Genomic DNA, 18,053 nt, shown 5'->3' on the forward strand with positions numbered 1-18,053 from the left:
ATTATGATCCTTATGTCAGACTTTGTTGCTTTTGTGCAAGGGTCCACCTAGGAGGCTGCGCATCCACAGACTGGCAGGCAAAATGTTTTTATTAGGTGGATTATTTTTTTGTTTTTTGTTTTTTTGGCTCGAACGCTGCATATTAAAAAAAAATGTTTTCCCATATTTTTCATTCTGTTGACTTGGGCGCTGTGCAAAAGTCTTAATGGCAGGAAACACTTATTTTTCTGTCTCTGTGTGCGTGTATTTCCCTTCTCCAGGTAGGCGAAAAAAGGGGTGGTTTGTCGTCAAGTTGGAACAGCGGAGAAGAAGAGATAAGTGGTGCTTGACAATTTGTGAACCCTTTAGAATTGTCTATATTCCTTTATAAATATGACATAAAACATCATCAGATTTTCACACGTCTTAAAAGTAGATAAAGAGAACCCGATTAAACAAATGAGACACAAATATTATGCTTGGTCATTTATTTATTGAGGAAAATGATTCAATATTACATATCTGTGAGTGGCAAAAGTATGTGAACCTTTGCTTTCAGTATCTGGTGTGACCCCCCCCGTGCAGCAATAACTGCAACTAAATGTTTTTGGTAACTGTTGATCAGTGCTGCACATTGGCTTGGAGGAATTTTAGACCATTCCTCTGTACAGAACAGCTTCAATTCTGGGATGTTAGTGGGTTTCCTCACATGAACTGCTCGCTTCAGGCCCTTGCACAATATTTCGATTGGATTAAGGTCAGGACTTTGACTTCGCCATTCCAAAACATTAACTTTATTCTTCTTTAACCATTCTTTGGTAGAATGACTTGTGTGCTTAGGGTCGTTGTCTTGCTGCATGACCCATGTTCTCTTGAGATTCAGTTCACAGACAGATGTCCTGACATTTTCCTTAAGAATTCGCTGGTATAATTCAGAATTCATTGTTCCATCAATGATGATAAGCCATCCTGGCCCAGATGCAGCAAAACAGGCCCAAACCATGATACTACCACCACCATATTTCACAGACGGGATAAGGTTCTTATGCTGGAATGCAGTGTTTTCCTTTCTCCAAACATAACGCGTCTCATTTAAACCAAAAAGTTCTATTTTGGTCTCATCCATCCACAAATTTTTTTCCAATAGCCTTCTGGCTTGTCCACGTGATCTTTAGCAAACTGCAGACAGGCAACATTGTTCTTTCTGGAGAGCAGTGGCTTTCTCCTTGCAACCCTGCCATGCACACCATTGTTGTTCAGTGTTCTCCTGATGGTGGATTCATGAACATTAATATTGACCTGGCCAACTATTACATGCCTTGCACTTGGAGTGATCTTTGATGGTCGACCACTCCTGGGGAGGGTAACAATGGTCTTGAATTTCCTCCATTTGTACACAATCTATCTGAATGTGGATTGGTGGAGTCCAAACTCTTTAGAGATGGTTTTGTAACCTTTTCCAGCCTGATTAGCTCAACAATGTTTTTTCTGAGGTCCTCAGAAATTTCCTTTGTTCTTGCCACGATACACTTCCACAAACATGTGTTGTGAAGCTCAGCCTTTGATAGATCCCCGTTCTTTAAATAAAACAGGGCATCCATTCACACCTGATTGTCATCCCATTGATTGAAAACACCTGACTCTAATTTCACCTTCAACTGCTGATCCTCGCGGTTCACATACTTTTGCCACTCACAGATATGTAATATTGGGTCATTTTCCTCAATAAATAAATGACCAAGTATAATATGTTTTTCTCGTTTGTTTAATTGGGTTCTCGTTATCTACTTTTAAGACTTGTGTGAAAATCTGATGATGTTTTAAGTCAAATTTATACAGAAATATAGAAAATTCTCAAGGGTTCACAAACCTTCAAGCACCACTGTATGTACGCCTGGCGGAGATCTGCTCACAATTTACTCCTCTAGTTAATTAGTGCTTGCCCAACTTTATTTGCTGTGAAGGATCAGAAATTGGGCCAAGGCCTGGTGTAAAGCCTTTTTTTATCTATAATGGACAAATTTATAGATGGGTTATATAAGAAAAAAAAATCGTCTTTTTCTCCCTAGTTGTACTCGGCCAATTACCCCACTCTTCCGAGCCGTCCCGATCGCTGCTCCACCCCCTCTGCTTATCCGGGGAGGGCTGCAGTCTATCAATCAATCAGATTTTATTTGTATAGCACTTTTCATACAAACAAATGTAACACAAAGTGCTTCACACAATAAAACAATAACCCCCCCCCCCCCCACAAAAATAAATAAATAAGAGTACAAGCAAATTTTATGAAAGTACAGACAAGTTTAAAACTGAGTTAGTAAAATAAATAAAAGTGCCATAAACACTGATTAATTAAAAGTAACAACAATCAGAGCAGAATATATAGAAATAGCAAAATATGTAAAACACACACACACACACACTATGAACTTAGCTGTAGGCTGTTTTAAAAAGTAAGTTTTTAAACCTGTTTTTAAATGTGTCCAGTGTGGGGGCCTCTCTCAGGTCCTCAGGCAGGGCGTTCCATCTACTTAGGACTACCACATGTCCCCTCCGATACATGTGGAGTCGCCAGACACTTCTTTTCCCTTGACAGTGAGAAGTTTCGCCAGGGAGACGTAGCGCATGCTTCTCACCTGCAGACACGGCCAATTGTGTCTGTAGGGACGCCTGACCAAGCCGGAGGTAACATGGGGATTCGAACAGGCGATCCCCATATTGGTAGGCAACGAAATAGACCGCCACACTACCCAGACGCCCAGGATTAGGGATAGGTATCGTTAGGATTTTATCGATACTACTACTCTTATCGGTACTGCTTATCGGTTCGGTTCCTTGTCGATACTCTTATCGGTTCTTTTTGATTATTATGCAAGAAAAAAAGACACTTAATTAAGAACAGAATCGACATTGCTTTATTATTCTATTATATAACTTTATATAAATATAAACAAATATTATTTATTCAGCAGCAACAGCAGCAGCAATGTTTTAAATGCGTCTGAATTATAGACTTTATAACCAACATTCAACAACAACAAATAAGAAAAAAATAAAAGTAGATAAAGATAAAGAAAAAAATATATTAAAAAGAAATTTTTACAGCAAAAGGCTAACGGAAGTTCAAACAAACAAGAACCTAGAACATTATCCTAACAGTTCTTCTGCAGAAAAATCAACATATCTGCCTTCTCTGGCAGGAGTCGCGATCTCTCCTGACTTATAGTGTCCCCAGCTGTAGAGAAGACCCTCTCACTGGGGGTGGAGGAGGCTTGGGCACAGAGGTAGGTGGTTGCAAGCTGTGTCAGCAAGGGCAGAGTACCTCTCTTTTCCCACCACCACAAAGCAGGGGATTCTGACATGGGGATGGAAGGCAGGCCTTTGTAGAGCTGGAGTTCATGATCAACTCGTTCGCTGACGGACAAGGTGTTCTGCCACATGGTGGTCCGCGGCTCCATGTCTTCATCAGCAAACAGCTCCTCCAAGGCATTCCTTGGTTTGTAGAGTGGAGTGGCTGTCTCCTCCTTTCCTTCTTCTTCTGACTCCTGTTGCTGCTGGTCTGTGTCTGTGTGGTCCTGCTCCTCTGTGTGGCCCTGCTCCTCTGTGTGGCCCTCCTCCTCTGCTACAGCTGCCTCCCTCAACCGGTCCCAGGTGGCATCACTCTCCATCTTCCCTTTGAACCTGGGGTCCATCGCTGTCGCCTCGAGTAGGAAGGCCTAGATGGTGTCTTCCTGGTAACGTCCAGAGAGATTCCCCCAAACCTTCTCTTTAATGCTCGACACAAACAGTGTGTCTTCCTCCTGCATTGTGAAATGGTCTTCAAGTTTCCTGAGGATCGGGAGGATTTGGCCACAGGTGGGAGTTTGTTCACTGGAGACGCACGGGGTGGATGTGTACATGACACGCATGAGTTGTACAAACTCCTCAGCCTTCTGGAAATCCTCATCTTTCAACCGGCCCAATTTGTCCTTTTCCATTTGTTTCCTGAGTCGTGGGTCCATGGATGCAGCTTGGATTGCTGGGTATTGCTCCATGAATCTTTCTACCATAAGGAAGAGAGAATTCCACCTTGTTTTCACATCAAGGATCATTGTGTGTTGGGGAAGGTCTGAAACAAACAAAATTTTCATCACAGCACACTTGAATATTTAATTAAATTAATTAAAATTTGATTGGGAATTTTTTAAAAATGCTTTAATAGGTTGAACTGGCTTCTTACCTAGGAGCTGCTGCTTTTCTTTCAGGACTGTTTTAGCCATGGATGACCTCTTCATCCAGACAACCACTGCCCTGATTCTTCCTGCCCACCTGTCAATGGCACTGATCTGATAGATTTTGTGCGCTGCTATGTTCAGTGTGTGAGCAAAGCATCCGATTTTCAGGACATGAAGTTTCCTTATGGCAACATCCATATTAGCAGCATTGTCGACTGTCACTGCTACAATCTTGCCAACTTCTATGCTAAATTCTTCAAGAATTTCTGTGATCTCCTCTGCCACTACATCTCCTGTTTGTGCCTGGTAAACAGCTCTGGTTTTAAGCACCTTTTGTTTCACACTGCCTTGGCTTATGTAATGTGCTGTAACCGTGAGGTAGTGGTCCTGAGTTAAGCTGGTCCACCCATCAGTTGTAATGGCTAACTTTGGCACATCTTTAAGCTCTGCGATAACATTGGCCTTTTCAACATTATACCAGGCAGGAATCAGTGTGTTACTGAGGACATTCCTGCAGGGAGGGGTATATTTGCAGTTGAGCGCATTGGTCATCTCCCTAAAGTAAAGAAAGGATTGAATTATTGTAAATTTGTGTGGAGCGGTGGGAATAGCTGCTTCAATAACATATAACAAAGCTGCTCCCCTTTTTGACAACTATGTGTTAAAAAAAACTCAATATACACTGACTGATTAGTTGTTACCTAAAGCCCTTGGACTCCACTGTAGAGAAGGGGTGCAGGCCTTTGACAACAAACTGGGTCACAGCCCTGTGACACTCGTTCACCCTATCCTCCGTCATCCTTCCACTAGCTGCTAGCGTGAAGGGACTTTGGGCTTGGCTGGGACCGGTGGTGGTAGAGGGAGGAGGGGTGGGCTGGGACATGGTGGCTGCAGCCTCAGCCTGACAATCTACAAAAAGTTGTGAAATCTTTCAAATATTTGCAGCTAAACAATTAGCTAAGCAATTATATTTTATTTATTAGTCTATTCGTAATAAATCGTTATTAGCCTAGCTAACTCCGTATCTATGGCTTATATATTTGTAGCTAAACAATTAGCTAAGCAATTATATTTTATTTATTGGCCTATTCGTAATAATTCGTTATTAGCCTAGCTAACTCCGTATCTATGGCTTATATGTTTGTAGCTAAACAATTAGCTAAGCAATTATATTTTATTTATTGGCCTAGTCGTAATAATTCGTTATTAGCCTAGCTAACTCCGTATCTATGGCTCATACAGCTTACCTGCAGGGGACGTGGATGGAACACTACGAGCAAAGCAGTCGAAAACTCCGCATTTCCGCGGATTAATACCATGTTTCGACAAAAGATGTTTCGACAGATTGCTTGTATTGCCACTCTTACTGGCAAATGATTTGTTGCACTTGTGGCAACGAGCGTTGTTGTCATCAACTTTTGAAAAATATACCCAAACTTTTGTATGTTTAGTTCTCTCCGCCATGATGAGCACTTGAGCAGAGCTGTTTGTGCGTGTGTGTGGAGCACAGCACAGCCCCGCCCCTCGCGCAGTAAGAGAGAGAGACAGAGAGATGGAGAAAACGGCAAACAAGATTATGTTCGCGACGTTTAAATTCCTCGAAAAACACAATTGCCACAATATAAATCTCACTCCATGATTTCTCGAGTACCTACCGACTACTGATAGCAGAACCGAAAACGTCGGATCTTAAAAATGCTCCGGTTTTTACTAATTTAGAACCGGTTCCCGTTTAGAACCGGGTTTCGGGGGCATCCCTACCCAGGATATAGTAATTTTTTATCCCTGGCTGAAAACTAGAGTGTCATGGGCGGAGGAAGATACCGCTTAATATCAGTAAAAAGAATATAACATAAATAATGCATGAGATAAGATACTTTATTGTCATTGTGCGCACACAATGAAATTTCATTTGGTGACTCTCAGACCAGCAACACTAGACAAGTTAAATGACTAAAAAACAAGATAAAAACAAGAACGAACAACATTTAGTATAAATAAATGAGGTAGTAAAAATAAGTGAGGTAGCAAAAATGATGAGACAATAAAAGCGCCTTTTAAAGCTCAAAGTAGTACATGGGATTATTTCATGTAGTGGTCCATATTGCAGCAGCTTTAGTACCAGGAAAAAAAAGTACCTGTAAGATTTACCTCTTTATAATTTACATTTTGAATGGTCAGATGGCCGAGTTTAAGTGTGTTCTCCCTTAAATGGAGGGCCCAGATTTGATTCACACACTTGCATACCTGTTAAAGTGTCATTGAGTAAGACACTATGCCTCCTTCATAAGGCTTGCAGTAGCCTGCTCCTCAAAAGGGAATTTTCTTCCTTGAGGGATTAACAAAGTTTGTCAAAACTTGAGGTTTCTCCTGTAAAAATGGCTCGGTTTCACATCATGTGCTTGTTTGCTGTGTTTACATCTCAAGCAGGCCTGTTCTTCCATTTGTTTAATCAAATCAGTTTCTAGTGCTCCTTTTTTAGCCATTGGTCAGCCAGCCCCTACACTCGGTGTCTATCCAAAGTCCCAATGATTCAAACACACACAGCTGCCATTCAGGCACAGCTGAGTAGGTGCCACCATCCATAATTGTAATAGTTATCTGTTCTTAACGCATTTTGAGATTTTTTTTTTTTATGAGATGGGTGTTTTGTTGTTGAGATTTTGCATTCATGTTGGAAATTATTAAAATGATATGCTGACATTTATTGTTCAGCTTCTTAAAATCCAGTATTGAAAAATGAGATTGTCCATTCTCCGTTTTTTTTCTTTCTTTCATTCAAGCACTGGTTTCCTACTTTCCTTTCTAATTACTGCATCTAGATCAGGAGTAAATCAGCTATTAAACATGTGAGACTAACCTTTTTTTGTGTATGTGGGGAAAGATGAAACATTCAAATTTTAGTTCTGGAGTGCTGAGCAGTGTAATGATTCTCTTTATCTTCACAACAAACAAAATTAAATTAAAAAGATGATAAACCTCAATCATCACCTGATAAGCCATGTCTCTGCCCTGTCTGTTTCTCCAGTCTATGCATGGAAGGGTGAGACCGACGAGGAGTACGTCTGGTGTATTGAACAGACTCTGTACTTCAGAGATGGTCAGCCCCTCAACATGATCCTGGATGATGGAGGAGACCTCACCAACCTGGTCCACCAGAAAAACCCTAAACTGCTTGCAGGTTAGTTGGTGCCCTCTCTCACCTATAAAAGAGATATCCACACATACTGACAAAAACATGAACAGTATCTCTCAGATATGCAAATGGATGTACAGATATGCGCAAAACTGAAAGAGCAACAGTCAAGTAGCTTCTATTATTAGATTGTAATGATGCAGTAGTGAAGTGAAGGAGTTCCACTATCTCAGGGTCTTGTGCACGAGAGGATAGGATGGAGCGGGAGATTGACAGGCGGATTGGTGCAGCATCAGCAGTAATGTGGACGTTGTACTGGACCGTTCTGGTGAAGAAGGAGCTGAGCTCGAAGGGAAAGCTCTCAATTTGCCAGTCAATCTTTGTTCTAACCCTCACCTATGGCGGTGAGCTTTGGGTAGTGACTGAAAGGGTGAGATCGCGGATACAAGTGGCTGAAATGAGTTTCCTCTGTAGGGTGTCTGGGCTCAGCCTTAGAGATAGGGTGAGGAGCTTGGACATCCAGAGGGAGCTCGGAGTAGACCGCTGTTCCTTCGCATCAAAAGGAGCCAGTTGAGGTGGTTCGGGCATCTGATTAGGATGCCTCCTGGCCGCCTTCCTTTGGAGGTTTTCCAGGCACGTCCAACTGGGAGGAGACCCTGGGGTAGACCCAGAACTTGCTGGAGGGACTACATGTCCAGTCGGGCCTGGGAATGCCTTTGGATCCCCCAGGAGGAGCTGGAGAGCGTTGCTGGGGAGAGGGACATCCAGAGTGCCCTACTTAGCTTGCTGCCACCATGACCCAACCCCGGCGAAGCGGCTGATGATTAGATTAGATGGGATGATGCAGTACTGATCTGTGCATGTGGCCACTTGGTGTCACTGAATTATCTAAATGAAAATTAGTCCATGGGCCAGAGCCCAAAATTTCCTATTTCGGTACACTCAAGGTGGCAAAACTTGCTTATAATTTTTGAAAGGATCCATGTCTGTAGATGATATTTTGGTATGATAACCATTCCTGAGTGGCAGCTGTATCACAGTTATCAGCTCATGAAGTTAACCACCCCCTAAAGTAAATTGCATTTTAGACGCTGGTGCATATCCTGGTTTAGCCTCATGGTCAGGACATTTTTCAATGTTCTATAATATTGTCTTTGGTATCATTTTAAAGGGGACCTTCTTAGCTTTCATTCAAGCCCTGTTGTGGATATTTCTCACAAATATAGAGGTCACTTGAGCTCTTCAACCCGTCAATAACACACATCTTTCTGCAATGTTCGCCTAAACTATATACTTTCTTTTAGCCCTGTGGCATCTAGGAATATCAGGGACACAAAACACAAAAACTGGAATACTCACAGGACTGTAAAGATTCAGGAAATGTATAATATACCCATACTATTTCATTGTGTGAGGTGATTGTGAACCTTAAATTAGAAGGGCATTATTACTAAGAAACTAACTCGACCAAAGCCAGTTAGTCCATGGGTCAGACCAGATATCGATATCACCCAAGGTGACACAACTTCACTGGTGCCATTTTATTTGGTACACTAACAGAAGTAAAATAATACATGATAACCTTTCCAAATGAGCAGCTATTTCATTTTTCTTTCAGGAAACCTGTTTCTGTGCCTCTCACGATTGTGTATTTGCCCAGATTTTTACAAATATAGCATTTCAACACCCCTGGTACTGATTAGCCTAGCTTAAACTCTGGGACAGTTCTTAGTTGGCCAACAACCAAGGATAACCAGTACTGTGTACTTCCATTCATTGTGCTAAGCTAGGCTAACGTGCAGCCAGATAGCTTTCTACTAAACACATATAGAGGAAACTGGTATCTATCTTCTTGTCTCACTCTGGAGAAGATTGTAAGCTAATTTCCCATAATGTTAGCATGTTCTTTTAATGTATATGTTAATATGATTAGTTAAAGTGGCTACGAGGAACTTTCATCTTGTGTTGATTTTAGCGGCCTCATGTGGACAAAATACAGCTGTTGCATAGCAACTAGGTAATGTATCTATTTGTGGCTATGTAAGATAAATAATGGTAATATGACGCTGGTGAAGCAAAGTAAACTTTGTTTTAGTAGTGTTCATACACCTAAGTTACATGTATTTGTTTGTATGTGGCAGGTGAAAACTGACTGAATATGGCCACTGGTGAACAAGCAAGTTTTTACCCAATACCAAAGCACCCACGGGTGGAGTGCATTATCCACTGTTCTGATGATACAGATAAGCTGGTTTCACTACAAAGTGTCGACTCATGGAGAACTCTGCTCAGGGCAGCTCAGATACGAAATCATGCACCAGTTTTGAAACTGGCAAAAGACATTCCTGGGGGACAGATTCCAGCAATCTACTACCACAGAAAGTGTCGCAGTATCTTCACTATGAAGCAAATTCTTGATGGCCTCCTTGCAAAAGAAAAGAAAAGTTGTGTCTCTGCTGAAGAGAAACAATCTAAGAGAGTAGCTCGACATGCTCCAAGTACATATAGGACTTATGATGCAGAGTGCATATTTTGTCAGAAAAACAGCAAATATTCCAAGAGACAGAATACGAGAGAAGTACTGGTGCAGTGTCGAGAACTGCGAGCTGATGCAAAGATCAGGAGTGCAGCCACAAAGAAAAGGGACAGCAGAATCCTTGCCATTGTGAGTAGAGACCTTGTAGCAGCTGAAGGGCACTACCACAGGTCATGCTATAGACTTTACACCAAAGAAGAGGTTTCCAAAGGAGAGGTTGCCAGCAATGAAGATGATGATGCTGCAGCCCAGTATGAAGCTGCTGTGAATAAGGCATACAATGAGCTGTTCCTCTTCATCAGGATGGAGCTTTTTGGCAATCCTCAAGTGATGACAATGACTGATCTCTCTTCTAGACTGGTAGCTTCAATGAACTCCCAAGGCATTGCCCAAGTCAAGGAATCAACCAAGAAGCACATAAGGCAAAACCTGGAGAGTGAGTTTGCTGGAGCCTTGCAGATATTCCCTGATGAGAAAGGAAAATTCCTCCTCTATCCCGATAACTTGTCCATGAGGGAACTTGCCAAAGAAAATCAGTCTCTCAAAAGGGAGCTGCAGACCCTGAAAAGTGTCAGTGCACAAGATGTTATAGCCAAAGCAGCCATCAAATTGAGAGCAGACATTAAAAGTCAAGATGTTCCTCAAACCTGGCCGCCTGAAGTCAAACCAGAAGCAGAATGTCCTACCATTCCAGAGTCGCTCATTATCTTCCTGTACTCTCTACTCACAGGCTCAAATGATCCTGATCATGCATCCCAGAGAGTGCAGTGCCTTCTGCAGTCATTTGGCCATGACATAGTATATGCAGTGACATGTGGAAATACCAAGCCTTCCAAGCACATTGTTCTGCCATTCAGTGTCAAATCGTTGACAAGAAATGTAGAGTTGATAAACATCCTCAACCGACTTGGTCACAGTGTGTCCTATTCACAGATGGAAGAGATCAACACTGCCCTGTGTCTCCAGAAACTCTCATCATCAGGGAGTGGCATTGCCCTTCCAGCTAACATCCATCCTGGCATATTCACAACTTTAGCCTGGGACAATATCGACCGTCTTGAAGAAACTGTCAGTGGTGAGGGAACATCTCACAGAGTCAATGGGATTGCTGTGCAAGCAAAGCCAGTCAACCCACTTCCTGTCCAACCCATGCCCACTGTTCCCAAAACAAAGAAGAGAAGCATTGATGGACCCCCACCAATGTTACCAACTTACAATGCTGGACAACGGGTAGGGCCACCACAAAGCAAAAAGTCAGATGCCGATACTGCAGCCAATACTAAGCTTGCCAGAGAGAAAAACCTTCTTTGGGTCCTAGCACGCATGTCACAACAAGAAGAACAGTCAGTCAGCAGCTGGACAGGCTTCAACATCCTGACTCGAGGAGAGATGACGGTCATCCCCGACAATATAGGCTATCTGCCTACCATCAATGCTCCAGCGACACAAATGTCTACTGTCAACGAGGTGCTTAACCAGTCACTGAGCATCATGCAGTGCTTAGGCCTGAGGAAGATTGTCTGTGTCTTTGACCAAGCCCTGTATGCGAAGGCTGTCGAGATCACATGGAAACACCATGACAAGTTCCATGATATCATCGTTAGGCTTGGGGTATTCCACACCATCTGCACACTGCTGGCAATAATAGGAAAGCGTTTCCAAGATGCTGGACTCAAAGACCTCTGCATTGAGTCTGGCATGATTGCAGAAAGGCTTAATTGCTGGTGTTATGGATGGCTGCAAGTACAACAGGGCAGTGCGACTACACAAGCTCCTGTATGAGGCTCTCATGCGACTGACCTTGAATGGTTTCCTGTCCTGGTTGGAAGAAACTCACAGGAATGACATGGTTCACCTGAATGAGACACTGAAGACCATTGACAGCCTTGGGAAAGAAGTCTCACAACATGCTTTGAAGGAGGTCCTCGAGAACAGCTCTTGTACATGCATCATGGATCTATTTGAAGTCTACCGTGAGTTCCTTACAGGTGGAAACGGCAGCCTCTCGAACTTCTGGATGTCCTATTTGGACATGGTTGAAATCTTGTTGGGGCTCATCCGAGCATCCAGAGAGGGAGACTGGATGCTACACTTGGCTAGCATTCGAGCAATGATCCCATGGTGCTTTGCTTATGACAGGATGAATTATGCACGCTACCTCCCCTACTACTACGCCCAGATGTCTGAGCTGCCCATCACACACCCAGATGTGTACACAGAATTCATGGAAGGAGGCTTCTCAGTCCAACTGGGCTCCACCAATCCCTTTGGCCGAATCCCTGTTGACCAGGCTATAGAAGAAACGGTGAACAAAGACACCCAAACAGCTGGAGGGACAAAGGGATTCAGCTTGATGCCAGGAGCTGTGACCAAATATTATCTCACAGCTGAGTATAGAAGCATGTACCTCAGACAGCTGAGAGACCTGACAGGTCAAGGCAGGTGCAAATGGTCTCATCCAGATCTACAGAGTCCAAGGATCAAGAGAGATGAAGCAGATGTCCAGTCTCTCCTCGACCTTATGGAGAATAACTGGCTCAATCCTATGTCCCCTGATGAGATTGATTTGGTTAGCCTCTCCACTGGCAACATGGCTCCACCTGATGTGACCATAGATCTCTTGAGAGCTCTTGAGAAAGGAGAAGAGGCCTACCAAGCATTCCAGCAAACAAGGTTAGATGCAGACCCACCACCTGTGAAATTCCACAACAAGATGACAAAGCAAAGTCTGAAAACATTCTCCAATGTCAGCACAAAACAAGCTCATGGAAAGAAAGCACAGGATGTGGTTCTGAAGGCAGATAGAAACCTTTTCAGTCACATGATCCTGGTGGCTGAAAGCAGGAAGGTGAATCTGAAGGATGTCCTTGCCTACCCATTGGGCCCACTACCATGGGCACTGGCAAATGCTGATGGGTCCTTACGAAAAACAAACAAGGCTGCACTTGCCAGAGAGCTTGAAAAGAATGTATCTCCTGCAGAAGACATCCCAATCCCATCTACTTCCATCATTGATGGGATGAGCCTGGTCCAAAAAATGAATGGCAACAACAAAACCTTTGCACAGGTGGCAGAGTCAGCCTTGACCCAGGTCCTCCATGAGGGAGCACAGAGTGGGAGGATTGATGTTGTTTTTGATGTCTATCACCAGACTTCGATCAAAGATGCTGAACGACTGAACCGGGGTGGAGACATCACTCTCCAGTACAAGAATCTTGCAGGGGGACACCACGTCCAGCAGTGGAGAAAATTTCTGTGCAGTTCCTCCAACAAGACCAGTCTCATCAAGTTTCTGGTGGAAGAGTGGAAACTCCCACGATACAGAGCTATGCTGCATGGCAAGGTGTTGTACATGACCTGTGAGGAAACCTGCTACAAGTTGACAGAAGATGGGTGTGAGGAAGCAGCAGAACTGCACTCCACACATGAAGAAGCTGACACCCGTCTGCTCCTGCATGCATTGCATGCAACAAATGCGGGCTCAAAGTCAGTTATCATCACAGCTGAGGACACTGATGTCATGGTGCTTTGTCTTGGCTTCCAGAAGGACATCACCTGTCCCATCTACCAGAAGTGTGGGACTCAGATCCGCACACGGTTTGTCGACATCACCAAACTGGCAAGTTCACTTGGAGACAGCATCTGTGACAGCCTAATTGGCTTACATGCCTTCACAGGCTGCGACACTGTCAGTGCATTCGCTGGTCGAGGGAAGCTGAATGCCCTGAAGATAGTGAGAAAGCGCACTTCCTGCCAAGAGACTTTTAGTCAACTGGGACAGACATGGAATGTGACTGATGAGCTGTTCCAGAAAATTGAGCAGTTCACCTGTCGGATGTATGTTGCTAATAGCAGCACTGCTGAGGTGAACAAACTGCGTTACCAGCTCTTCTGCACCAAAAGGGGAGAGGTTGAGTCCAGCCAGCTGCCACCATGTTGAGACTGTCTCTTTATGCATGTTCAACGAGCCAACTATCAGGCAGCAATATGGAAGTGCTGTCTGCAGGCTAACCCTGTGCTGCCAAGCCCTACTGAGTATGGATGGACAGACGATGAAGGCAAGCTGGCCATTTACTGGATGCGCTCCCCACCTGCACCAGATGTGGTCTTGGAAATGCTAACATGCAAGTGTGTGCATTCATGCAAAATGCCAAGCTGCATGTGCCTGTCAAATGGACTTCCATGCACAGACATGTGCAGGTTACAGACCTGCAGTAACCAAAAACAGCAGGATGGTCCAGAACTGGACTTTGAACTTGGGGAGTCAGATGATGAGAGAAACGAGCAGTTTGATGAATGACAGTATGATGATTCTGATGGTATTACTGTGGTAGTAGTCTATTGATGCACAGGATGTTGATTCTGGACTTGGTTACCCAGAGCTTGATAACACTAATGTAACCATATTCACATATACCCATTACCCTACCCATTACCATTACATATACCCACTAATGATATGGGATTACATGTATCATTGACTAAGTATATGTAAATGTCAATGTTGTTTAAAATATTAAAATAGTTCATTACCTCACTATGGTATTCCTTTTTATCATGTATTTTGATTGTGTATTTAAACAAATTTATAGAGACCAGTTTGTGACCTAACTGGCTTTGTTCTAGTTCTCATTTAAGGCTCACAATCACCTCACACAATGAAATAGTATGGGTATATTATACATTTCCTGAATCTTTACAGTCCTGTGAGTATTCCAGTTTTTGTGTTTTGTGTCCCTGATATTCCTAGATGCCACAGGGCTAAAAGAAAGTATATAGTTTAGGCGAAAATTGCAGAAAGATGTGTGTTATTGACGGGTTGAAGAGCTCAAGTGACCTCTATATTTGTGAGAAATATCCACAACAGGGCTTGAATGAAAGCTAAGAAGGTCCCCTTTAAAATGATACCAAAGACAATATTATAGAACATTGAAAAATGTCCTGACCATGAGGCTAAACCAGGATATGCACCAGTGTCTAAAATGCAATTTAGTTTAGCGGTTGGTTAACTTCATGAGCTGATAACTGTGATACAGCTGCCACTCAGGAATGGTTATCATACCAAAATATCATCTACAGACATGGATCCTTTCAAAAATTATAAGTAAGTTTTGCCACCTTGAGTGTACCGAAATATCGTCTGGCCCATGGACTATACATCTTTAATTATTTCAGATTGTTACATATAGGCAAAATTTCACCTCGGATGCCCTTCCTGACACAACCACTAACCCTATGCCTGCCAAGTCATTATGCGGATTGGCAAGACCATACCGGATCGGTTGAGGCTCCATACGGGATCGGCTGAGGCCCAGGTTGACAATGGCTCGCCATTGGTGCTGTGCCCTCACAGGGTACTGATGGAAACCGTAAAATACGCTGTGGCGACATCTGAGAAACGGGGAACAAACTGAAAGAAGAAGATTGTTACACAAAGGAAGACATGCAGATACTCCGTGACTAATCTGTTCTGTGTGCGGTTTAAACCCAGCGTCATGAAACAAAGTAAGTAAAACAAAGAAATTGTCCACCACAGTCGGTTCCATGTTGAGCTTGCTGTAAATATGTTTGCGTCCCTTGTTAATGACATTACCACAGAGTGAACAACAACATGACAATGCCTGAACGGCGTCCCATTCTCATCTCTTGTGTAAACGACTTGACATGGGACCTAACGCGAGTCATCAGGTTTGGTACGATAAAAGTGTCATATGGGTCATCCGTGTTGAGAAATGCAGGTTGAACATGGGTCCTTGGTATAAAAAGCATATCAGGGATACTCTAAAAAAATCAATTATTTAGCCTCTCTCACACACACACACACACACACACACACACACACACAGATGTGTCACAGCCAAATCAGCAGTCATCGCTACGTTACCTTCTCTGCTTTGGTAAGAGGTGTCTTCTTTTAGTTAAGTGTTAGTTTTGCTCTGGAAGTTTCTTTGAACGGTGTATACAGTTAAGTTTTACCATTTTACGAACTAAAATCAGAACACAGATTTAGGATCTCAAAGAATAAAAACTTAACAATAGTCTTTGCTTACTTTGGAACAGTGAACCAAAAATGGTTATGGACAGTATCAGAACAGTTTACGCTCAGTGGTTTTTAGCTTTCCATTAATTGATGGCGGCAGTCACGCCACATCAGATTTTGTTTTAAATCCTTTATTTATATCACCCACGATGCTGAAGTCAGCCAAGATGTTAAAATGAGGCAAAAAAAAATATGGCTACATTAGGCCATAGGTTGTGTGTTTTAGTGTTATTTATGACATTCCCGAGCTCCCATGTGACTTGGTTTAATTAGATGGTTGTGCAAAGGACACATTTTTTTTTTATTCTTTCTTTCTTTTTTCTTTTTTTTTTTTATCCGAGAAACAATGGTAAATTATATTCATATGATAAAACACTCACTACCTTGCTGTTGTGTCCGTAAGCATGACAGTGAATCCTCACAGCTTCAGGGCGCTGTTTTGCCGCTGACCCTCTGCTCTCTGATTTGGAGCAAAAACACTTTCTTCAAAGGTGAAATTATGTGTCCTATTTGGTGAATTGATCAGGCATTCGCCCTTGTGTCATCAGGTCGACAAACTGTAGTAAGCTGTTTTGTACACTAGGAGGCGGCATTAGGCATTACTCTGATTTGGCCTTGTCCCTTCGTTCAAATGTCTTTCTTTATAGCGGGGCTGAGAAGGAAAGTATTGCGTTTAAATTGCATTTAATCTCGAACATTGTTGAGGTAAATCATTCAATAAAGGTCTCGTTCTTGAATCAGCTGAACAGTTTTGCATACAATACAAACAACTTTATTAATCCCGCTAAAAGCAATTTGTTTGGAGCAGCTTGTTGTACACAAAACACAGTAACATGCAAACAAACAAACGAATAATAACACTCCAGGGAGCTAAATGTGGAATAAAATGTATAAGATCTGAATAATAATGTTGATAGGCTAGATAAACTTGGTAAACACAAAATGATCAGATCATAAAAAAAAAACTACGGGGCATGTAGTTGTCAAATCAGAGGGAATGAATGATCTAGAATAATGGTCAGTTTCAAAAGCAGGTAAAACACAACGACGCCCTGATGGCAACAGAAAATGTTTACTTGCAAGAACGTGTCCAGGAGAAGCCAACATACCTGCTGCTTTCTGGAGGATTGGATGGTTGCAAAAATAATTCAGATCTCTGTTTCACTTCAGCGATCTTGGAACAGATTTTAACAACACTGTTCAGGCTGTTTGTCTTTTACCACGAGGCTGTGAAACTAGCATATAAAAGAAAAACTCGGAAGACTCAACAGAAGATTAATAAAAGTGACAGAGGATGACGGGACTGACAGAAAAATAATCTTGTTTGTGGAGAAGGTGAATTTTCTGTTGCTGCTGCTTCACAATAGCCTCAGTGTTCACATCAAATGTAAGGGGATCATCGATAATAGTACCCAAATATTTGTATAATTTAACCATTTCCACACTTTCATTATTTATGACGCACTCTTCGGCTGCATCTGTTACATCTAAAATCAATAATCAGTTTGTTGGGTTTTTTTTTAGAAACATAAATCCAAGAAGTTATCACACCAAGAAATAAAATCAGGAAGAGCGTCCCTGTAGACTGATTCTGAACCTCGGAGAAGGGTCAACAACGCAGTAGGGTCAGTAACGCAGTGTCATCAGAAAATCTGACCAAATATCTGCCCTCCTGACTGCTCCTGCATCCGTTAGTGAAATAAAGAGCAAGGGTGAATGGACACGTCCTTATAGCGAGCCTGTGGACATAGCTAGAGTCTGAGAGACAGCCATTTACAGACACCCTCTGCTCTCTGTGTCAAGAGGTCCAAGACCCATAATATAAGCTGGTGAGGCAAATTAAAATCATAGCAACCTGTCTATTAAAAGATGCGGCTGCATCATGTTGAATTCCGGTGAAAAGCAAACAAAAGCCTGGCATGGGCTTGCGGCTTTTCTAATTACTTATGTAGGTTATTACGTATAAAAAGCTTCGCATCCTCCACACCTCCCCTGCCCGGTAAGCAAATTACAGTGGATCAAGTTTTCCATCCACAGTTAACAAAACAAGGTTGTACTACACTTTATCAGAATGATTTAATTGAAAAGCATACAAGCGTCTCAGTTAAATTGGGATTAAAAGGTTATGGATGTGGTTAAAACGTCCAG

The 18,053-nt window shown here is 42.6% G+C and overlaps 1 protein-coding gene across 1 annotated transcript in view; it reads left to right on the forward strand.

The window, feature by feature from the left end:
- ahcy (adenosylhomocysteinase) overlaps window positions 1-18,053 on the forward strand; it is a 37,035-nt gene that overhangs the window by 6,527 nt on the left and 12,455 nt on the right. The window contains exon 4 of the mRNA XM_056272918.1: window positions 7,222-7,374. Coding sequence (XP_056128893.1) covers window positions 7,222-7,374 — 153 coding nt within the window. The remainder of the gene's footprint in view (window positions 1-7,221; window positions 7,375-18,053) is intronic.

The sequence above is a fragment of the Lampris incognitus genome, chromosome 2 (genome assembly GCF_029633865.1).
Source record: "Lampris incognitus isolate fLamInc1 chromosome 2, fLamInc1.hap2, whole genome shotgun sequence".
Lineage (NCBI taxonomy): Eukaryota > Metazoa > Chordata > Actinopteri > Lampriformes > Lampridae > Lampris > Lampris incognitus.